At 49.8% G+C, this 24,449-nt stretch overlaps 1 protein-coding gene across 1 annotated transcript; it reads left to right on the top strand.

The window, feature by feature from the left end:
* The first annotated feature begins 354 nt into the window (after positions 1-354).
* On the top strand, positions 355-24,174 carry LOC115328089. Its single transcript, XM_040214678.1, has 6 exons — positions 355-547; positions 5,038-5,114; positions 5,777-5,906; positions 13,457-13,566; positions 14,891-15,110; positions 24,005-24,174. Exons 1-6 carry the CDS (start codon positions 355-357, stop codon positions 24,172-24,174), a joined length of 900 nt encoding a protein of 299 aa, XP_040070612.1.
* The last annotated feature ends 275 nt before the right edge of the window (positions 24,175-24,449 follow it).

Here is a 24,449-nt window from a genome sequence, read left to right as displayed (position 1 = left end):
TGCGCCATTAATAAAATCACAATATAAATTGATCTATTCCAGTCCGAAATTCGTTTCATGGGCCCTTTAACTACCTACTCACTGGCTTGCACAATAATTGGTAAACTTTACAGTTCGGCATATTTAATTACTTACAATTCTTTTATGCTTAATATGTAAAACTTATTTTAATAAACCGAAACATATATGGAAATCTAATTCCCCATCCTGTAAAACAGCGAATGTCTATGCCTCTGTTGGCAACAATGTGTTCTGTTTTCAAGTCAACGTGTTATTCGTAGTCTCGTAGTGCAGGCGTGCAGGCTGTTAGGCAGGCGTGCAGGCGTGCAGGCTTGGAAATACCTTGGAGAAGACATGTCCCATATTTTAGTCAGATGGCTGTCGGAGGAGAAATGGGATGTGTACCCTACACGTGTCCTTGTGGACACAGAGCTAGGGCTACGTCTGAAGGCGGAGCCCAGCGCCATCAAGGACCTGCGGGGTTCTGTTGTCTTGGTGAGATGGAGCGCGGAAGAGCCGCCTGCAGAGGCGATGTTGATTGAAGCAGGTAAGTGAATCAACATGCACGTGGTTTTCCTCTTACGTCGCTAATGTCTCTAATATTTTGTGCACCGCCTAATATTATCTTATCCCAAAACTGCATTATCTGTCGCCGGTGTTGAATGACACGAACACCATTGCTCGGAGAACCTTCGTTTCGAGGTCCGCGGCAAGAAAGTTCGACAAGGGTTGTCCCTCGCCATCAATAACATTTCTCCAAGATCGCGTTCTCATTTCCTGCTTTCAAATCATACAAGTGACGGGAACCGGACGTTTCGGTACGCTGTCTTTCTGGCGCCGCAGGTTTCGGTGCGTGGCTACTCTGGGCTCCGCTGACCTTGCTTCTTCAGAGTCATGTGGTGTTTCTGTACCCTAATTTGGATGACTTGGTAGAAGTCCTTTGTCCATGCTGCCCAGTGATATCTATGACAATTGCTGGATCGCGCTTCCCCGCTTCAGAGCACTGTATAGAGAGTTTCGTCAATGGGAGGCGCGGGCAGTCAGGGCGTGTGCCAGACGTAGCAAGTGGGCTTGACGTGCTCTCTTGGCCAACCAGAAGCCTAAAAGAATCCCCTGGCTGGCGGTGGTAGCGAGAAACTGTTTTAATCAAAGGTTCATATAGTTTTAATAAGCGCTTAAGTGTGAAATTTAGTAACTCTTCATGGTTGAAAATAGGGTGCACGTGATGTTTCGATCATGATCATGCAGAAAGATGTAAGAAATAAATGTGCCGCTCAACTCTGTTTTGCTGGGACAGTGTGTCCACTCGGATGGCGGATTCCCGGCCCTCGGCGCCTGACGTACGGATTATGTCGATCGTTCCGCTAGTCACGCTCTTCCACCATAATTTTTGAAGACCGTAATTGAAACACCACATGTGCCATATTTTCAGTCGCCAAGAGTTACTCCGATGCACTTATTAAGTTAGTTTCTTGCTACCACCGCCAGATTTTTTTTTTCTGGCTTCTGGATGGCCACAATCGACTTTGTGAAGACGTCCTGGAACACGCCCAGCCCTCTTTCGGCCAATGGCACCTGCTCGATTGTCTCTTACACTTCTCAACGAATGGCCAAACTTTCTGCATATACGCCTCTGCCCCACTTGGTCGCTGCAGCGCGAGTGAAGCCACTGGACCACCATCTTGCTCATAGGCAAATTGCGGTTTTGCAAGCGTTGCAGAGGCTGGCAGCAGCGTGCTAAAGACACGTTTTCTACTCGTTCGTCGTCATTCACTGAAGAACTTTTTAAGGCCCTGTGTAAGCGTTGAGACTTGGAGTTGAGGACACGTGGAAATATTTACAAAAGCGCAGTGCCGCAGGAAAGAGGCTCAACTCGCCGTAAGCAAGTTTTGCCGGTCTCGCAGCGTCATCAAAGCTTCCTTTGCACGCAGAAGTGCTGCGTCTCTGCGCCTTCGCTCGCTTGGATACCAATCAAGAATCGACGCCGTGTGGATGTGTTTTGTGAGTTCAATGTGGGTGGAGCTGTATGTGCCTCTGAAGCAGCGTTTTACTTTACTCTGGCAACTGTATTTCTAGCTTACGGCACTCGCGGTCGAGAAATGAGCTTGATCTAGTGTCTAGTGGCGACGGAAAAGGGGGCGAGGTGGGGCATAGTACGTCTTTCTTTAGGTCGTGAGACGGTTTACAGAATACCGCGCACACAGCTCCTCATCACTGATCAGTGGTCTGGCTTATTATCAACAATTGCTTGGGACATCAAGTTTGAGCACGGCTCACCTAAATTTGATTGGTTAACCGATTACCTCGCCTCAAAGATTTTCAGTCTCGTCGTCTTGTACTCTTGCCACCAAAAACCATCCTTGCTCTACAGCACTGCTCTATTTGTGCCGCCATGTGATCCATTAGAGTAGATTTGGAACATAGCCATGGTTAATAGTGCATAAGAGCAACCATACAGATTGTTTCCCCCCCTTTATTGATAACAAATCGCCGGAACAGCTGGGCAATCCAGAACTCTACGGCTGATATATGATACAAAGACATTTACGTGCGACACATTTTCAGAGCTTTGCCGCGGCACTGATTCTTAATTGGTATCCAAGCGTGTGAAGGCACAGAGATGCAGTGTTTGGGCGTGCCAAGGAAGCTTTGATCCTGCCGCAAAGCTGGCGAAACTTGCTTTCTACAAGTTCTGCCGTTTTCCTGCGGCACTGCGCTTTCGTAAAATTTTTCACATGTTCTCAACAGCAAGTCTCAACGCATACACAGGGTCTTAAAAACCTTCTTCGGCGAAACATGATGAACAAGTAGACAACGTGTCTTCAGCACGCTGCCGCCAGCTTTGCAACACAATTTGTTTACGAGCAAAATGGCCGTCCGGTGGCTTCACTCGCGGGAGCGGGAAGCACAATCCAGCAATGGTCATAGAGATCAGTGACTCTGCTTCCTAAGGGTATGCAGGTTTTAAACTTAATCTTGGTTAGCATTGACAGATTGCAGACGAGCTGGTAATAAATCGACACCTTGTAGACCCTGAGATGGGGAAATATAAAAAAAACGGACGAGGAAAACTTTTGTCTTACAAAGTGAGCTATCCTTTCTCTTTTGTTTAGTCATGATATATGTTTTGCCTTTTTGTTGTGATGTTTTGATTCTCTTAAGTTTTGACTGTCAGTCCTTTCTATACATGGCTTGCATGTACATCAGTTGGCCAGACACAATGAGGAAAAGGGCTCGTGAGAGCATAGCCTCTACCGTGTTAATCTTGACATCAGAAAGGAGGGCCTTGGGGTACTCAAGGGGGGGGGCGGAGGGGAGGGGAAGGGAAGGGGAAGAAGGGTGCTTGAGAGCATAGCTTCCTCTGCGCTAACAAGACACATTTCACCACCAGAAAGGAGGGTGGATTGACGTCGCGTGCAAGCCATGTATAGTTGTTAAAAGCCTACACGTAAAACTTGAACAAGTAGAGATACAGTCATGGTAAAAATAATTAGGGACAAGGGAGCTGCAACTGAACTACCTAAGGTTCTACCTTTACAGTCTATTTTAATATGGGGGTGAACAGGCTACAATCTTTGATTGCCATTACCTGAGCGTGAGTCGCGCCAATGGGAATGAAGACGAGAGTGTGCACATGCGCAGAGAAAAGAAACTTGTTGTGGCCTTTATTTGTGTTGTCGTGACTTGTACAAGCTTGTACTAGATATAAAAGAAGCTAGCTTGTCCACCCTCATATTGGAGGCCATTGTTAATTTGAAGCGAAAAGTTTGTTGTTTGTTTGAAGCGACATCTGCAGCTGTTGGAGCTGCAAATTTTATTGTTAAATTTTGCCAGGTCACTTGATTGACTTCATCCTAATTCTATCTAGAAAGGGGCATCATCATGTATTAATCCGCTGGTACTGCGGCTTGTATTGTACGAATCAAAATAACACTATCTTCAGTTATGCAGTCAGATCTTAATAAAGCGACCACATGCTAGCATAGGGCACACTGTACTGCGAATGACAATAGTATTTTATGCTTCTTTTCCCACAAAATCATTAGAAACATGGTTGCTTTTGTTTATGAGGAACAAAAATTATGAAGTCTCACCATTTACCGAGGAGGTAAATGTAGCATTGCCCAGATTAAACCAGAGGCGGGGTTCATAACATGGCCCAAAGCACCGATTGTTTTGCTGAAGCTGCTAGAAATGCTGCTAGAAATGCTGCTAGAAGGTGCTGGAGGTTCCATACAGCAGACACTCTGTACGTTCCTATTTCTTTTTGCCATGACTACAGTCACCGGCCATACGAGCTCTAGCAGCAGAATGACAACTGGAGCAGTAAAACTCTCGCATGCAGCGCGTCAAGCGTGGTTGTGCTTTGGGAGCTGGGCTATTGGAACCGACCCGTTTTGCAATCGGTGTGGAAGCAGAGCTTTTATCTGCACTCCCAGCTTTTTAAAGTGGAATCTACAGGATGGCCGATTAAATTTCTGCCTTCGGGTGCTGGTACAAAGTACAAATTCACCATTTATCAAACTGCCCAGTATTGAACCAACAGCGCACTGGGATGCCCTAGCCCCTCAAGGATAGGGTTGGTTCCCTGTAGAGCATGTGTAGTAGATATGTGAAAGCTCGCTTCGTGGTGAAACCATTTCCCGCCACTTTATTAACTGGGGATAATGACAAAAGGAAGTCATTTGTACCAGTGCAGGCAACTCCTTTATAGCAAGCATAAAATTCGCATTTTGGTCACTGACATGTCTTTGTGCATACATACTCTAAACGACTCAAGTTTCGTGAGGACCTACTTTTTGCCAATTTCATGACTTGAGCAATATTGCAACAAATGGGAGAGGGGAATATGTCGCCCTTTCGATACCAGTACATTGCATATCATTCTCATTTGTGGAATTTTGTGCTCAATAAATATTCCTGGATCCGGCCAGATTCACCAAAAATTGAGCCCACGAAAACAAAGTCGCTTGCAGTAATCATTTTACATGCCAAATTGGTGCAAGATTTAATTCAGTCATCCTTTTTACCCCGTAGGACAGCACAGTTCTCTTGAAAAGAAGAGGACCAGGCTTTCTGACCAGGCGGACACTGCATCGTCCCAGCGGACGCCTGTGAGTTCCATTCTATTGGGGCAATGCCCTGCTTTCTTATGTTGGGCGACTAAATAAGAAGTTGCGACAGGGTGGTTTTAGAAAATATCTGAATTTCCTGTAAGCAGTTGGCGACCATCATCGTAAACCTTTACTGCCATTTACACTGTTTATTTGCACCTCAGTAGTCCTTCATTGGTGCAGCTTTTGGTGTCAATATTACGTCTGTGCACGTCTACAACTGGTGTGTTTTCCACATTCTTATTTGTGGTCTCCTGTTTTCCTCTTAATGACATTATCAATGGCGCATTAGTAGCCAGCCGCAATCCTGGCGGTGTTGCAGCAGCAGAGGTGGTGCTGGCAGGCGCTTGTTCTACTGTAGCTATCTCTGCAGTCAGTGGACCCCACAGCACTCACAAGTTGAGATATTGCAGCACCAGCAATCATGGCGTCTGCTCGCTTTCTCACCAGCATCTCAACAACCAACCGCCACGGCCGAAATGTCCAACTAAATGTCCAGCAGTCTCTCGTGACATGATTTGTTGCAACTTCGGGACCACTTGATGCGCAGGCAATGTAGGACAGTAAACACACCAGTCAGAAAAGGTATTCAGGCAGCATTGCAGGTAGTTTTAGAATAAGGTATACAAACCCAAAGAAATAGCTTCGTCGCCACTGTGCAGATGGAGGAGCTCCAGGCAGACAACGCTGCCCTCAAGAAGGGAAACGCAACCCTCGAGGAGGGAAATGCTGCCCTCCGGATGGAAAACGAGAGACTTCAGCATGCTGTCCGAGAGCTAGAAGCAGTTATTGGTATGTATAGTACGAACCACTGTTAAAGGAACATGCAAACAAGTAGCCAGCGTGTGGCCAGCACTCCGTGCAGCGTCGGCTGCCAGACCCCACAGCTCCTCAGCGCAGACGCAGTGAATGCCAGGGGCGCTGCGTGCGGCCTGTTGCCTGCTACTGGAGCTTGTTGTGCCTGCACCAGGCTGCCCCTCGCCTCAGCAACCATCATGGCGTGGAGTGCCAGCCATGCTGTCGTGTGTTCCCTCCAAAAGTGGGCCGCTCTGTACAGTGCTGTCCACTGTTGAGGGGAAGGGGAACACTGACACAAGGCATTTCACGCCATTATGCTTGCTGGGTTGAGGGGACCTTGGCACAGGTGCTGTAAGCTCCAGTAGCAGACAACGGGCCACACACAGCATCTTTGACGCTAACTACGTCTGTGCTAATCCAGCTGAGCACACGTAGGGAGCACTGTAGCATACGACGACTGATACGCACTATCTCTGCACCAAACACCCAGTTCCTTAATTTTTTATAGCACAGCTCCCAGGTGCCCATTCCCGCATATAGCGGTGTCGGTGCTGGCATCACTACCGCCGCCAAATAACGCCCCCACCGTACCCTCAACCTCCTCTCTTGTGCACCCTCAGAAAAGAGTGGTCTATATTTGTAAACATATATATTTCTCTCTCGAATCCTTTGCCATGGTATATTGCAAGATCAAAAGACCCCAAAAGCTCGCTCTAATTTCGCATTACCGAGAAGCATAACTGTCTTTCATTTTTATTTTCTTTTATCTAATTATAGCCACTGAAAGTTCTCGGTGCACTAAAATCCCTAAGTCCGCTTCAGATCCTTCTCTTGGCACTGGATTCAGTGACTGCAATATGGTGGCCTAGTGCGAGCGGCGAGCGATGGGAGCCCTCTAACGTCACTAGAGCTTCGTGCTCAGTTGTTGCACGAGCTGCAGAATTTATGGCATGAGCCTTTGACGAGCCTCAAAGTAACGAAAGTGTCTCGTGTGGCTATATGCGGAAGTATCTCAAGTGACTATCTGGTGGAGCCTGGCAGAGCCTGGTCACACTCAGTGCTCAGCCAACCGCTTGTAGGGCTTACATTGCGCTGACGGTGCGCATCACAACTTAGTTCCTACAACGCCTCCACAAGCATAAATTAGTTAATACTGCAGGTTAAGCTAGTTGGTAAAACATGATTCACACACCAGTCACTCAAAAAAATCAATCATACGAAAAAAAGCAATTGCTTGACTTTTTTTAGTTATTGGCCACCTGTGCGTGAATCATGCCGCAAATTGTCTGGCTCAGCTACAGAGTGGAAGCTTTGCAACTGAACATGAAGTGTTTCTGATGACATTGGATTTGTCCTTCATCCGAGTTGTACGCGCTCTCCACAGGCATTCAGGGGAACAGTGGCCGAGAGGGCTAGTGCATCTCAGTTTGGAGCATCTGGAGCGAAAGCTCGCGATGCAGAACCCAGGGATCCTGGGTTCGATCCCCACTCCTGCCTGTTTGGATCTGGATGAGCATCGTACCGGCAGGTGTTCGTGCAATCAGTACTGCGTGATGCATGTTAAAGACCCTAGGCTAGCAGTTGTACCGCACTGGCTAAGTCGCCCATTTACAGTGTTCAATAATGTTGCCAAACCCAGGCAGACTAAACTTACGCTGTACAAACAACATTGACCAATTACTTAGTTACACGGGCATTCCTCACCGCTTTGAATGTGCTCTTTGTGCACATCAAAGTTCATTTTGAGTGGTTGCATGACCAAGATCTCACTCGTTCGCTTTCCTTGGCTGTAGGACAACTAAGGCCCGGCTTGGTCTTCTTTTCTAGGCCTAGCGTCTGAAGCATGACAAAACCAGGAAGGTGGAGGATGTGGAAATTCCCCTTTCACTAACGATAGGCTATGGGGTACTTACTCACTGTAAAATAATCCTGAAAAGGATCAACACGTCTGTCACCTTCTGGCCAGCTCTAAACCACTGGCTGTCCAGGGCTCTTATGTGTGGTATGAAATGACCTGCCACCTACTGAGCAGCACGCTTACCTGCTGGTGGTAGAAACGACATTAAAGATTCTTATACGTGGCACTCTGGCGTGCGGTAGCATCTTGTTCTTTCTCCGCCAACCTAACATGGTGTCAGAAGTGGGATCACGGCCGGAAATCAAGAACCGCTACCAGCACTAACTTCCGAGGCACCCAAGCAAGCGATCCTCCGCTGGAAGAAATTGCAACCACCGCAGCGGGCACATCGTTCGTGATACATCCGCCGGAGCCATTTTCTTTCTCTTCTCCGAACGAATGGCCGAAATGGAAGAAGCGCTTCCAACGCTTCCATACTGCTTCGGGACTCAGCACAAAGCCTGAAGAACACCAAATCGACGCTCTTCTTTATATTATGGGGGACCAAGCCGAGGACATCTTCAGCACGTTCCAGCTAACCGAAGCAGAATCCAAGAAGGTCGATACCATCATGGACCATTTCGACGCGTGTTTCATACCGCGAAGAAACGTCATCTTTGAGCGAGCTCGATTCAACTCCCGGGCCCAACAAGAAGGCGAGTCCATCGAAGAGTTTGCCACGTCACTGCACGCCTTGTCCAAGTACTGCGACTACGGCCCAATGCAAGACCAGTTCGTACGAGATCGGCTAGTCGTTGGCATCTGTGACAAAAAGCTCTCCGCAAGACTCCAGCTTGACGCCGACTTGACACTTCAAAAGGCCCTAGAGTCCGCGAGGCAAGTTGAAAACGTCCGTCACCAGCAAGTCGAGCTGAATCAAGACATCAAAGCCGGCAGCAGCGTCAACAAGCTTGGCACAAGGAGAACTTCAACTAGTCGCCTCTCTGGGTCAATCTCCAAATTACCAGGCAGACTAGAACACAAAGAGTCTGGTTCGTCCAAGACGAACAGCCAAGAATGTCCTTGGTGCGGACGAGCACGCCATCCCAGAAAGTCCTGTCCAGCTCGACACGAGACTTGTAAGAGTTGCCATAAGAAAGGTCATTTCTCCGGAGTCTGCCTTTCCAAGAAAGTCCGCTTCGTTGGACAATCTCAAGACGAGGATGACGAGGTTGGCTTTATTGGAGGAGTGGCACATCCTCAAGCTGACAAGTGGGAAGTGACGGTGACGCTTCAAGGGGAAACCGTAAAGTTTAAATTGGACACGGGCGCCGACAAAACAGTAATCTCGCCCTCCATCTTCCAGAAGCTATCCCCACGACCGCGCCTGGTAGCACCACCTCGTCAGCTTCACGGACCGGACGGAACCCCTTTGGCAACACAGGGGGCAGCTCGCCTCAACATCACGTACAGAGACCGCACTTCGGTGCAAGTCGTTTACATCTTGGAAGACCTCCGTACGCCATTACTAGGGAAGCCTGCTATACAAGCTCTGCAATTGGTATCGATGGTCAACGAGATCAGCCCAAGCTCCAATATTCTTGACGGATCTAAAATCGACGCAAGAACAGAGTTCCCTGCGCTCTTCAAGGGGCTCGGCAAGCTCCCTGAAGCATACCACGTGCAACTCCAAGACGGCGCCAAACCGTTTGCACTCAGCTCTCCACGGCGAGTGCCGACCCCGCTCTACGAAAAGACGAAAGCAGAGCTTCAAAGAATGGAGAGAATGGGAGTAATACCACCCATCGAAGAGCCAACTCCTTGGTGTGCGCCGATGGAAGTTGTTCCAAAGCCAAGCGGTGAAGTGAGAATATGCGTTGATTTCACAGAACTCAATCACTACGTACTCAGAGAATGGCACCCTATACCGTCCGTCGAACACACCTTAGGACTCCTTCAGAATGCAAAGTACTTCTCAAAACCCGATGCAAACTCCGGTTTTTGGCAAATTCCAGTAAGCGGAGACAGCAAGCAGCTTACGACTTTCATTTCGCCGTTTGGACGGTTTTGCTTCAACCGGCTCCCTTTCGGAATTTCTTCAGCTCCGGAGCACCTCCAGAAACAGCTCTCGAGCATCCTACAGGGAGCAAGTGGTGTCGTATGCCATCTGGATGACATTCTCATCTGGGGCTCCACTCCCGCAGAGCATAACACCAGACTCCGCACCGTTTTGCAGCGACTCTGCAACGCAGGTCTGACACTCAACGAGGACAATTGCTTCTTCAACGTCCAAGAATTAACATTCCTGGGCCACAAAATCAACGAGCATGGCATCTGTCCAGACGATTCCAAGGTTGAAGCCGTCAAGGCCATGGACCCGCCTACCTCTAAGCCAGAGCTGCAGAGGGTGCTGGGAATGGCAACGTACCTGGCTAGATTTGTTCCGAACCTAGCAGCCGTCCTTCAACCACTCAGCCCTATGCTTAGTACTAAGCAAGAGTTTGTTTGGGGATCCGCTCAACAAGACGCGTTTGACAAGTGGAAGGCGATTTTATCGTCACATCCAGTCCTTGGAGTGTACGACCCTAGAAAAGAGACTGTAGTGACGGCCAATGCGTCTTCTTACGGAGTCGGCGCCGTATTGAGACAAAAGCAAGGAAACAAATACAAAGTCATCGCGTACGCTTCCAGACTGCTGAGCGACACCGAAAAAAGGTACCCTCAAATCGAAAAGGAGGGTCTAGCGCTCGTCTGGGCTTGTGAGAAGTTCAGTGATTACCTAGTCGGCAAGTTCTTCAACGTCGAGACCGACCACAAGCCTCTGGTGCCGCTTTTCTCAAGCAAGGCTCTAGACGACCTCACTCCAAGACTGCAGCGTTTGCGCATGCGTATGATGAGGTACAACTACAACATCACATACGTACCAGGAAAAGAACTTCTCACCGCAGACACGCTATCAAGGGCACCTCTCAAAAACACTTTCCCTCTGGACCTAGAGAGAGACGTTGGCGCTTTTGTCCAACACATCAGGTCCACATTGTAATTCAAAGACACATGTCTTCAGTGGATTATTGACCACCAAAAAACAGACCTAGTCTGCCAAGCCTTGAGGAAATACTCTCAACGAACTTGGCCCAGCCGGCGAGACCTTGACAACGACGTGGAGCCCTACTATCAATATCGGCATCAATTCACTGTTGAGGAAGATCTACTTCTCTACGCCTTAAGGGTAGTGATCCCAGTCAAGTGCCGACCCGAACTCCTGAGACTTCTGCATGAAGGTCACTTCGGGATTGTAAAGACTCAAGCCAGAGCGGCAGGCTCTGTATGGTGGCCAGGTCTACAAAAAGATGTGGAAAAGACAGTAAAAACATGCCATCCCTGCATTGAAAAGTCAAAGAACAGGAAAATGCCTCTGCTTCCGACTGAATTTCCCGACAGACCATGGCAGAGGGTGGCAATGGACCTCTTTTACCATGAAGGTCACTGGTGCTTAATTGTGACCGATTATTTTTCTCGGTACCCAGAAATCGCACGACTACAAAGTCTGACTACACAGGCAGTTGTCACACACTGCAAGTCAATATTTTCCCAACACGGTATACCAGAGGTCGTTGTTTCCGACAACGGACCCCAGTTTTCTCGTGTAGCGACGTCTGCGTTTTCTACATTTGCAAGGGAAAATGGATTTCAACATGTGACATCCAGCCCTCGATATCCACAAAGCAATGGGTTAGCGGAGGCTGCAATTAAAATAATCAAAACTTCGATATCACAAACGGGAGACCCCTACAAGACACTTCTCTCGTACCGAACGACACCTCTAAAGAACGGATATAGCCCTGCGGAACTCCTCATGGGAAGGCGGCTTCGAACAAGCGTGCCTACAGCTAGCAAGATGTTACTTCCCGTCAGCCCCGACATTAATCGACTAAAGAAGTTTGAGAAAGAAAGTCGGGAACAACAAGTAAAGGCATACAATCGCCGCCACGGAGTTCGAGACCTGGCGGACATCGTGGATGGTACCGATGTTTGGGTTGTAGACCTCAAGAGAAGAGGTACTGTACAGCAGCCAGCCCAGGAGCCAAGGTCCTTCATCGTAGAAACGGATGAAGGCACCGTTCGGAGGAACAGGACCCATCTTGTTTTTTACACCGCTCAAAACCCGTCGCCTGACTCGTCACACGAATGCCAAGATACCACGCATGCCCACAGCAAGAGTGGCCGCTGTCTAAAACAACCTAGGCGGTACTCTCCTTAAGAAAGGGAGATGTGGTATGAAATGACCTGCCACCTACTGAACAGCACGCCTACCGGCTGGTGGTAGACGACGACATTAAAAATTCTTTTACGTGGCACTCTGGCGTGCGGCAGCATCTTGTTCTTTCTCCGCCAGTTACACGATCGCCACTCCTGCCTGTTTGGATTTGGATGAGTATCGTACCGGCACGCGTTCGTGTAATCAGTACTGCGTGATGCATGTTAAAGACCCTAGGCTAGCAGTTGTACCGCACTGGCTAAATTGCTCATTTACAGTGTTCAACAATGTTGCCAAACCCAGGCAGACTAAACTTACGCTGTATAAACAATATTGACCAATTACTTAGTTACACGGGCATTCCTCACCGCTTTGAATATGCTCTTTGTGCACATCAAAGTTCATTTTGAGTGGTTGCATGACCAAGATCTCACTCGTTCGCTTTCCTTTGCTGTAGGAGAACCAAGGCACGGCTTGGCCTTCTTTTCTAGGCCTAGCGTCTGTAGCATGACAAAACCAGGAAGGTGGAGGATGTAGAAATTCCCCTTTCACTAACGATAGGCTATGGGGTACTTACTCACTGTAATATAATCCTGAAAAGGATCAACACGTCTGTCACCTTCTGGCCAGCCCTAGACCACTGGCTGCCCAAGGCTCTTATGCTTTTTTTTTCTTTTTTTTTGCTTTGTTGGTGTATTTGGTTAGCTGTACAGAGAGCTCAAATTTTAGCTCTAGGGAATGCTTTGGAATGTAGTCCTCTGGGAAAATTCAATCGCACGGTCTCGTGTAATTGCAGTGTTGCTACTGTTTCTTTAAAATAAGATGCGGTGGTGATAATAATTGCACTTTAACAAATGAAGATAACATATACTTTAACAAGTTTTGCTCTTACTACCTTATTCTTCTTAGATCTTTATTAGGTTTTGAAAGCTTCACAATCCCAGGAGTAAAGGATACCACACATTGTATACGGGTTAGCTCTTTCTGTACCTTGTGCGTTACCCCCAATGTGCTGAAATGCTCTTAGTTACCCCCTTACACCCCCTACAGTCTCTATTAATGACGGCAGCAAATCTTTTCTGGCTCTTCATCACGGGGGTTCCCTGCACATCCTTTATGTTGCTTGCTGATTGACGTTTTTTTGTTTTTTTTCTGTGCTCATGACATTCTTTTGTGCGCAAGAGGACACATTTTGGGTACATTTGCACACTGTATACGTATTACTTGCACAGTCTTGCAGTGTATTCACAATGTGATGCGGATAGACATGCAAAGTCTGCTGCACATGAAGGCATCATAAAGGCGACATGGAAGTGAAAAAAAATGTGTTTCTTCCAAACATTACCCGCGTAACAAAATCCTGCACCACGGCCCATAAGATTGGTGCACTATGTCTAGGATTTATGAACTAAAGAGTTCCTATTCCAGTCGTGTCTGATATCATTTCAGATGACACGGGGATGGTAAAGCGGCTTCATCGCATGCTGCGGGCTCAGGAAGCCGACCAGGTGCGGCAAGCTGGTCAGGCAGCTTCAGCAGCTCTAGTATCAGCAGCCATGGTAAGCTTTAGTCTCTCGTAACTTTGCAGTATGAGTGTTAAATACTGCGTTCCCACGTTCTTCATGCCAGGACATCATGTTTGTTCCCTCTTCATACTTGTCTTGTTGGTGTAAAGGGCTCCACCGAACGAAAATTCCCCTGCAATTGGAGCCGGTGCAGTTGTGCTTATATGTGGCTTACACACAGCACCCTTCTGTCTAACATGGTGGTGTCGAAAGCCTCCCATTTATGCAGTGGGAGCTACGCTCGTCTCCTGGCCAATGCTCCTTTCCTGTTTGTAGAACTAATACAGTAAAGGCTAAAACAGAAAGGGTCCCAAGTTACAACCTATTGGTGAGGAGATTGAACTATACGCCCGTCCGTTAAAACAAATTGTGGCTGAGTAGCAAATATCTCCGCTCCGTGTTATGCTGTGTCACTCTTGCGCTAGCTTCAATTTGCTTGCACTATTGCGCATTTTACTGGCCAATTCCACAGGTAACGTGTGGGGTTGGGAACAAGCTTATATCACTAGCTTGTTCACAAAAAGAAAACCGTGTTTTGAGTGCATGAACAAAGCTCCGGAAAATCTCTACGCTTCATGACACTAAGTATAGTCGCAGAGTTCAGCGTGACTTTTGCAGCAGGTTACAAAATAGAGAATTTGCGACAGATACAAGCCATATTTGCACATTACGGTTCGCAATGGCTGACTTTTGAAACTCAACATGGTTAATTCAGAATAATTTTAAGAAGCTTCCAGAGGAATCGTGTGATCGATTTAATAAGTTGTGAAAACTAGAGGACTTAATATACGCATATTCTCTTTCGAGTATCTAGTATTAATCATAGACTCTAATAACCTATTTTCCCAAAGATTGTTCTTACTCTAATATATTTTATTTTCTGATGTCGTAAAGGGCAAAGCCCACAATGCCCTTCCGCTAGTTTCCAAATATTCAAATGTAACTGAAAGCCTTGTCTCTTTTTTTTAACTTGTTCCAGGTAGTGTGCTGCTTTAACCTTTCGCAATCTATCACCAGCACTAGCGTGACATTCACACAGGGTTTTAGCTTTCTGCAGTGTGTAGTTCATTTATGCGGGTCAGTAGAGTCTGTTCTGCTGACCTTACCCGTTTTTCAAAAGAATAATATAGTAGAAAACACGCAAGACAGTGTCCGAAATGAAATAGACAAATGAAGCGTCGACATTTGTTGACACTATTAAAGTATGTCAGATGGCATTCAGAATTGTTATGGGTCATGTGCGTAAAAAGCTTGCGCACCTCTGTCATCCTAGGCTGATGTGTTACTTTAATAATTTCCTTTCTCTCTTCTTCACCAGACCGACATCGGATGTGGTGTACTGGTGGAGTCGTCGACTCTCCAAGTGCTCCGCAAGGCCGCCAAGTCTTCTGGCTGTAAATTCGCTCGAAGCCTTTTAAAGGTACTTTTCCTTAATGACTCATGGAAGGAAAAGGCCCTCCATGGGCGTAAAAGTAATGCACACAAGGACATCGGTGCAAAAGAAGCCCTGGACCCGACCATCGTAAAAGCCATACTAGGTATGTTCTGTTTCGATCTTGTCGTGAATTTTTATTTTATGAGGATTGTCTGCTAACCTGCTAGTATATGTACCGTATTTACTCGAAAATAGATCGAGCATGAATGAAGGACAAACTCCTAAAAATTGAATTTGACGAGAATAACAAACAAACTTTTAAGAGAAGAGCAGAGGAAACATTGAACACGGCACACCATTATTAGCCGCATGCTCGGCTAAACCTCAATACTCTGTGCCATAAGCTCCATCATAATCGGAACATTCTGAAAATTACTCTTCCTTCAATGGTTCACTGGTGTGTTTGGGTCGGGGTTCACAATAGGTAAAAAGTGCGTCCCGCTGGTTCTGCCATGCTCTACTCAGCTTCTTATTGTTGTCAAACCCCCAGCAAACACTATCACGCGACTCTCAATGTCTACAGTCTAACTCATCCAGTCCAGCGTCGTCGTAACTCGACAGCAAATGCAAAACGCCGCTGAGAAATAGCGCCAGCTGCCGAAGACGGAAGCAAAACAAATGAATGAAATGGTGCGGCAGCAGATAGTTTTGTATGTGACCTCTCTTCCTAGCGGAGAGGTGGCACTACTCTGCATCGCATTGACGCTCCCAAAGCACCTAGTCGAGCCGCTCCGGACCGTGATTATAAGTCGACCCGTATTTTTGGGTAGCATTTCCCGGAAAAAAAATGTCTACCCACAGGGTGATTTAAGGAGACGCCAGGCTCTTTAAATCGACCGCAAAATTTGGTTTATTAACCTATCGCGCTACGACTTTGTGCAGCGTTGCCCACAAATGGTGCTTTTTTTGTAAAATTTGCAAAGAACAAACTTACCTGAGGAAAAAGTAAAGAAAGAAAAAGGCTTAGCTCCTTTGGAAACGCAGCAACGCCACCGGTCTCCAAACAACATGGCGCCGTTTTACACGGGAGCCAAGAGATGGCGCAACGAACAAGCATACGGCGCCGAGAGCCGGCGTCTTTAGCAGACAATCTTTTCGACTCAAAAGCGGCGCCCGTTCCGCAGGCGGCGACAGTTGCAGAAACAAAAACAAGCGCGGTAACAACAAGTAACTGCAGTTCCTTGTCTGGCGAAGACGCCGGCTCTCGGCGTCGTATGCTCGTTCGTTGGCGTCGGACCGCTTGCGTCATCTCTTGTCTCTCGTGCGAAACGGTGCCGTGTTGTTTGAAGACCGGTGGCGTCGCTGCGTTTCCATAGGAGCTAACCCTTTTTCTTTATTTACTCTTTCCTCAGATAAGTTCGCTCTTTGCAAATTTCCCCCCCAAAAAAACGCACCGTCTGTGGGCAACGCTGCACAAAGTCGTAGCGCGATAGGTTAAGAAACCGAACTGTGCGGTGAATTTTAAGAGCCTGGCGTCTCCTTGATTCACCCTGTATGTTCAAATAAATATGGTATGTATATATCAATGATTACTTCATGTCTTTTAATATTGTGCAACAGAGCATAACTTCAGCTATGAGGAAGCAACCTCATAATGCCTGCTAGTGGTCTCTACTGGTGCGATCAACTTCTGACAGTGAAATTAGGGATTGAACTTGAATGGTATGTCAAATTTCTGAGCTCATTGAACTAATTCTGATATTTCCGCACTGCCAGTGACTACTCAGGGCGCACAAGTACGGTGCGGCAAAGCCTCAGCCCCTGGCACAGGGGACGCTACTACATTTGCTTGTCATTAGTAGAGGAGCTGTATACGGCGAGGAAGTCGTCTGCTTTTCGCGGAGAGGGTAGAGGTGTCAAGAGTGACATCACGACGCTACAACTGATATGAGGATGCTAACATGGGTTAACATCGCTCTGTTGTCTGCTGGTCGTAGCAGTGGCTGCCCTGCCTTGCTGTAAGAGGTCCACCGATTCTGTATGAACCAGGACTCGCCCTTCATCAAACAGAAGAAATAGCTCGAAGGTTAAGTTAAGCACGGGTAAGTTGTCACTCCTTTGTTTTTAGCTGCATATTACTTCGGGAATCCCCTCACGTCAAATGAGTAGCTCAAAGAGAAGCAGTAAATGACTGGGACTGGAGATATGGCGGCTGGAAACAATTGAATCCTTTGATCGGTGCCACTTTTCTGTGCAGATCAATGCTCCTACTGCTCTGTCGCTGCTTCCTCATACGTTTGCACTGCATGTACACATTGAGCACGCTAACTGTTTTTCCGACTGTCTCTTAGCCGGATAGAGAAACATGATTGAACAAGAGGCGACTGAGTGTAGGCCTCGCTTCGACCTGCAACACAAGCTGCAATATTCACACTGCCATGTTGTTTCCAGACGCCACACCTCCAGTTGTCCGCCGTTTGCTGCTTCTCTTTGCACAGCTCACTTAATGTGATGGGATTCACGAAGCTAATATGCAGATGAAAACATAGGGACAGCTTACCCACCGAGGGAGAGAGCTGCCGTAGCCTGCCCCACTTTGAGTGTTGTTGACTCAGCTGTGCCGAAGACCCGTCTTGGAACCCCCTGCCGCCCGCAGAGCCAAGAAAGCAACGCTTGGTCACGGTCTTCTAGAAGATTCCCGTTCATTCTCGCACCAGATGTAACTTTCCCTCTGCTTTGTTATTCTCGAAAGTGCCAGTTCATCCTCGTTCCGAGCGCGCGACGCTCGAACTTTCTTTGCCGAACTTTCGAGATAGTGACGCGCGGCAGATAAGCAGCTACCCGCGACCTTGTCGAGTCAGTCTCAGTCTCGCTAGCGCTCCGTAGCGCCGCCGAATCGCCGGTCGCTTTTCTGCTGCCTCAACGCTCCTCCGTTACTTATTTTTGTTTGGCACATGTCCGCCAATTAAACCTTTATCTTTCAGTTCACTCTTCGTCTTCTCGTCGCCTTAATTCGTGACATTTCTGCTGGAGGTGCGGGGTATGAAACCCGTGCAACGTACCCATATAAGAACTCGTTCAGCAAGCTCCATTTCCCGACGACCCTCCGTTGAAGACTCGGAGCATCGTGCCAGCCGCCGTCATCAAGGGCGAGCTCCTGAACTCGGTCCACTCCCGGCGAGGACAAGGCAAGCGATAACGACGATGGCTTCCTCGACGGCTCTGACCACAGCAGCACCCCCCGTAGTTCACCTGCCCGTCGCCCCTCGGACTCCGACGCCTTTCCACGGGGAGATCCACGAGGACGTCGAGGACTGGATCCAACACTACGAGCGCGTGGCACGTCATAACGGATGGACCGCCGAGCAGTACCTGCAGAACCTCTACTTTTCGTTGGAAGGTACTGCGAGGCACTGGTTCGAGAACCACGAGGCTGCGCTCACGTCGTGCGACGCCTGCGTCACCCAGCTGAAGCGCGCGTTCATGAATCAGCATCGTAGGCAGCGGGCCGAAGACCTCCAGGCAAGGACTCAAGGCCCCAACCAAACGGTCACCAGTTTCGTTGAAGACATCCTCCGCCTGAGCAGCCGCGCCGACCCGCAAGCCACCGACGAGAAGAAGTTACGCTTCCTAATGAGAGGCGTGAAAAGCGAAATCTTCGGCGGTCTTATTCGCAACCCCTCGACGACCGTCGACGAAATTGTAGCCGAAGCAACAAACATCAAGCGGGCATTAACGGCCCGAGCGCGCCACTACCACCGGCTCAGCAACGTCTCAACTTTGGCCTCGGTCCGCTCCGGGTTCAGCACTGGTACCGACGAGCTTCGCGACATCATCCGAGACGTCGTCCGAGAAGAGCTCCGAAAGCTGCTCCCAGCTGCTGAGCATCCGGCGTCGCTGTCAGTCGCCAAAATTGTACGCGAAGTGGTACAGCGGGCCTTGCAGCCTGAACCACCAGTCGACGTAACTGCCCCCGAGGAACCGACGCTGAGCTACGCCGCTGTAGCCCGCCGACCACCGCCTGTTGCCCGTCAATACGAGGCGGCATCTCGACGGGACCATCCAACGCCACAAAACCCTCGACGCCAAGAACAATTCCAGCACGTCCAACCGGAGAGACCCTCGCCGAGAAAAACCGACGTGTGGCGAACAGCCGACAGACGCCCGCTTTGTTTCTACTGCGGGGAAGCTGACCACGTGTATCGGCGATGCCCGTACCGGCAGCTGGGGCTACGCTGCTTCCACCGCGACGACCCACGACCACGCTACGGCGAGCGAACTCGGGATATCGACGAAAACCTCGCCGGTCGCCATCCCCGGGACCGTCTCCCCGTCGCGGTTTCCGATCGCCGTCACCCCACCGCCCAGCATCGCCTCTACGCAGATCCCGCCGTGAGAGCCTGTCGCCCCTCGCCCCTCGTCGGGAAAACTGAGTGCGGCAATGCCGGCAGGTGGTATTGCCGAGGACGAACGACGCCATTATCCTCCAAAAACGTCGGAGGGCTCCCCCACTAGCGACGAGACTCGTCAGAGCGAAGCTTCTGCGACGGTGTCCAATAACCTCGACGTAATCATCGACGGCCACGACGCGAAGACGCTCATCGACACCGGAGCAGACTATTCGGTTTTAAGTGGGAAGCTCTCTCGCCGCCTTCGGAAAGTGATGACTCCGTGGGATGGCCCGAAAATACGAACCGCCGGTGGACATCTCATCACACCAGTGCGAAGGTGTACTGCGCTCGTGGACATCCACGGAGAGATCTGCCCCATGAAATTCGTCGTCCTCAAAGACGGTTCGAGAGACGTCATCCTTGGCATGGACTTCCTCTGTGAGTACGGTGCGGTGATCGACCTTGGAGCAAACAAGTTGACGCTGCGAAAGCCCATGCTACCTCCGGAGGGATCCAAAACGTCGCCAGCCGCCGTCCGAGTCATTGCGGGCCACGTGAACCTGCCGCCATGGTCGAGTGTTCTTGTGCCCGTCGTGACCGATGCAGTTGCAAGCGGGAAAGTCCTTCTGGAAGGCAACGTCTAACTGCTTCTAAAAAAAAAGAATAGGCGTCGCAAGGGGCGTAGCAGAGCTGCAGGATGGACCTTGTGTGGTCCTCGTGACGAACTTCCGACCGGACTCGCAGCATCTCACGAAAGGTACTACTGTAGGACACGTCGAGGAACTCCGGGCCGACGCCGAAATCGCCGCGATCTCCGACGAGCCTTCGCCATGTCAGCCGTCGAGTACCGTGCCGCCACAGCTCGACGTTAACCCCAAGCTCAGCGGCACGGAACGACGACAGCTCGGAGACCTCCTCGCCGAGTTCGGCGACTGCTTTGCGACGACGTCGAGGGTGCGCCGGACAACAGTTGCGAAACACCGCATCATTACCAACGAGGACGCGCTCCCTGTGCATCGGCCGCCGTACCGGGTCTCCCCCAAGGAGCGAGAGGCTATTCATGAACAAGTACAGGAGATGCTCAACGACCACATCATTCAGCCTTCGAGCAGCCCGTGGGCCTCTCTAGTCGTGCTGGTAAAGAAGAAAGACAGAACGCTTCGATTCTGCGTTGGCTACCGCCGGCTCAACGCGGTCACCAAGAAAGACGTGTATCCGCTCCCCCGCATCGACGACACACTGGACCGGCTGCGCCACTCCCGATACTTTTCGTCGATGGACCTTAAGAGTGGCTACTGGCAGATCGAAGTCGACGAACGGGACCGAGAAAAGACTGCCTTCGTCACGCCCGACGGACTGTTTGAGTTCAAGGTGATGCCCTTCGGACAGTGCATGGCGCCGGCAACGTTCCAACGTGTCACGACACCGTCCTGGCAGGCCTCAAGTGGCAGAGCTCCCTCGTTTACCTCGATGACGTCGTGGTATTCTCGGCCAACTTCGACGAGCATTTGCGACGCCTTCGGGCCGTTTTAGAGGCAATCAAGAACGCAGGACTCACCCTCAAGCAGACGAAGTGCCGGTTTGCCTACGGCGAACTGAACTTCCTGGGCCACGTAGTGAGCAACGAAGGTGTAAGTCCTGACCCTTAGAAGACTCGCGCCGTAGCGGCCTTTCCACCGCCCACCGACAAAACGGCCGTCCGAAGATTCCTTGGACTTTGCGCATACTACCGGCGATTCGTTCAGGATTTCGCCAAGCTTTCTGCGCCGCTAACGCACCTTACGAAAGACGCCGTGAACTTCGACTGGGGTGGAGAACAACAACAAGCATTCGACGAACTAAAGCGACAGCTCCAGTCACCACCGATTCTCGGCCACTTCGACCAATCAGCCGAAGCGGAGGTCTACACGGACGCCAGTAATACAGGACTCGGAGCGGTATCGGTCCAACGACAAGACGGTGCGGAGCGCGTGATCGCATACGCTAGCCGGACGCTGTCGAACGCGGAACGCAATTACTCGGCGACCGAGAAGGAATGCCTGGCCGTCGTCTGGGCCCATCACGAAATTCCGCCCATACTTGTACGGGACTCCTTTTCGGGTGGTCACCGACCACCATTCGCTGTGTTGGTTAGCGAGGCTGAAGGACCCATCGGGACGCCTCGCTCGATGGAGCCTACGACTGCAAGAGTACGATGTAACCGTGGTCTACAAGTCAGGCCGAAAACACAACGACGCCGACTGCCTGTCCAGAGCCCCTGTCGAGTCAGCTACCGGATGTGCCCAAGACGACGACGACGACGACCACTTTCTTGGCATTGATTGACGACTTGGAGGGACGAGGGGGTACGATTACCCGAGCCTTCTCATGTGACCTGCCAAGATTCGCCGTCCGGAGAGGTATTCTCTATAAAGAAAACTTCGGGGACAACAACTCGACGTGGCTGCTGGTGATTCTTGCTAGTCTTCGCGAAGAGATCTTCCAAGCCTGCCACGACGGCCCAACATCTGGTCACCTTGGCTACAGTAGGACTCTTGCACGGATCCGAGAAAAATACTACTGGCCCAAGCTTCCGAAGACTGTCCACCTCTACGTCCGTTCGTACCACGAATGCCAACGACGCAAGAAACCACCGACGAAGCCGGCAGGTCTCCTGCAACCGATCGCGGCCCCGGGTGCACAATTCCAGCAGGTTGGAATGGATCTTCTCGGACCTTTCCCACCGTCGGCGCAGGGAAACCGGTGGATAATCGGGGCAACTGATTATCTCACCAGGTACGCCGCGACAAAAGCACCCCCTTCGGGGACCGCCGTGGAAGTAGCCAAGTTTTTCGTGGAGTCTATCGTCCTTCAACACGGCGCTCCCCAAGTCCTGATTACGGACCGAGGATACTCGTTCATGTCGCAACTGACACAAGAGATACTCCGCCTGAGCCACACCGACCACCGCCGGACCACGGCATACCACCCGCAGACCAACGGGCTGACGGAGCGACTAAACAAGACCATCGCCGACATGATTTCGATGTACGTGGACGTGAAACACAAGACGTGGGATGAAGTGCTTGGTGCGGCCCTACGTCACGTTTCCTTACAACACGGCGATTCAGGAAACTACCGGCGTTACACCCTTTCAGCTGGTGCGCGGCAGAAAGGTGACGACGATGCTCGACGCCATGCTGCCCCACGATCCAACGAACGACGGCACCGAGGACGCCCAGCTCGTCACCCAACGAGCAGAAGTACGACAGCTAGCCCGTCTTCGAATAAAGAAGCAGCAACGTGTCGACGCAGGCCGCTACAACCTCCGCCGCCGCGACGTGGAGTTCCAGCCCGGAGGGAGGGTATGGGTGTGGACGCCCATTCGCCGCCGTGACCTCGGCGAGAAACTGTTAAAGCGCTACTTGGGACCGTACATGGTCATCCGCCGCCTTGGGCACTTGAACTACGAGGTGCTCCCCGACGGAACTCGACCATCAGGACGCCGCCAGCCACGACCCAAAGTCGTCCACGTAGTTCGACTCAAGCCGTTCTACGCGCGTTGGGATTGTGACACTGCATGTTTATTTGTTTCACCGGAAATGTTTTAGCCATTTCCGTTTTCCTTTCGCTTTGCATCGGGGCGATGCACTTTTAAAAGGGGGGGATAATGCCGCCTGCAGAGCCGAGAAAGCAACGCTTGGTCACGGTCTTCTAGAAGATTTCCGTTCATTCTCTCACCAGATGTAACTTTCCCTCTGCTTTGTTATTCTCGAAAGTTCCAGTTCATCCTTGCTCCGAGCGCGCGACGCTCGAACTTTCTTTGCCGAACTTTCGAGATAGTGACGCGCGGCAGATAAGCAGCTACCCGCGACCTTGTCGAGTCAGTCTCAGTCTCGCTAGCGCTCTGTAGTGCCGCCGAATCGCCGCTCGCTTTTCTGCTGCCTCAACACTCTTCCGTTACTTATTTTTGTTTGGCACAAGTTCGCCAATTAAACCTTTATCTTTCAGGGGCCCTAAGCTGGACGCTTGGCGAAAACGACGGCTAGAAATCTGGCGGCCGCGATTGGCCAATGCCACACTTGACCTTGGCGCCGGCCAATCATAGCCGCCGAATTTCTCGCCGACTTTTCCGCCAAGTGTCCAGATTAGGGCCCCAGTTCACTCTTCGTCTTCTCGTCGCCTTAATTCGTGACAATATGCAGATGAAAACATAGGGACAGCTTACCCACCGAGGGAGAGAGCTGCCGTAGCCTGCCCCACTTTGGGTGTTGTTGACTCAGCTGTGCCGAAGACCCGACTTGGAACCCCCTGCGAGGGCGTGTAAAGGGCAATTCCCTTTGGTTGGACCAAAGTAACTTTGGAGCTATTTCCTCTCCCATTTTACTAAGGATGAATCCTAGCTCATACAGAATAGGTGGATCTTGGACAGCCAAGGCATGGCAGCCACTACTACTGCCAGCAGACAACAGAGCTATGTTTCCCCAGGTTAGCATCCTCATATCAGCGCGGCGGCGTGAAATCATTGTTGACATCTCCTGTACCCTCTCTGCGAGAAGCAGACGACGTGGCCGCAGTATACCTCTATCTTAGCATTTCTCTCCTCGGACTGCACCCTATTTCCTCTCTGTTCTTTCAGTTCTGTATGGATTGTTCACTCTAGTAGTCTGCCTTTGTGTTCCTGAAGGGGCAGCAGACACATCTTGTGCATTGATGCTGTTATCTCCGCATGTCAAAACTCATCTGGGGCTCGATTTTGCTCATTGGTGTCGTCTGCAGTTGAACGGTTGGACAATATTTAACCGAGGCTTTTTCACCTATAACAGCCTCTCCTCAATGCTGGCGCGGGGCGTGTGAAAGCAAGTGAAATAAAGTCATTTGGAGCATTTAATTTACTGTTTAGTGCCTTACCAACCCCAATGCTGCGTAAAGCAAGATGGTTTTAGCTAGCTAGCTTTTCAACTGTCTAAAGCCTAATTAATTTGCAACATAAAATAGTTTGTTCCAGATTATCAAAATATATGTCTAAAAGAGTTCTAAAATCTTTTAAAATTTTTTTTTAAATTCATAAAATAATTCAAGAGAAGTTTAGACTGCAAACTAAACAAAAATTATGTTAAAAAAGAATTCAA

Source organism: Ixodes scapularis, unplaced genomic scaffold (genome assembly GCF_016920785.2).
Source record: "Ixodes scapularis isolate PalLabHiFi unplaced genomic scaffold, ASM1692078v2 PGA_scaffold4__175_contigs__length_147842914, whole genome shotgun sequence".
Taxonomy (NCBI): domain Eukaryota; kingdom Metazoa; phylum Arthropoda; class Arachnida; order Ixodida; family Ixodidae; genus Ixodes; species Ixodes scapularis.
The sequence above is the reverse complement of the archived record's forward strand: the minus strand, read 5'-3'. Positions and strand labels throughout refer to the sequence as shown.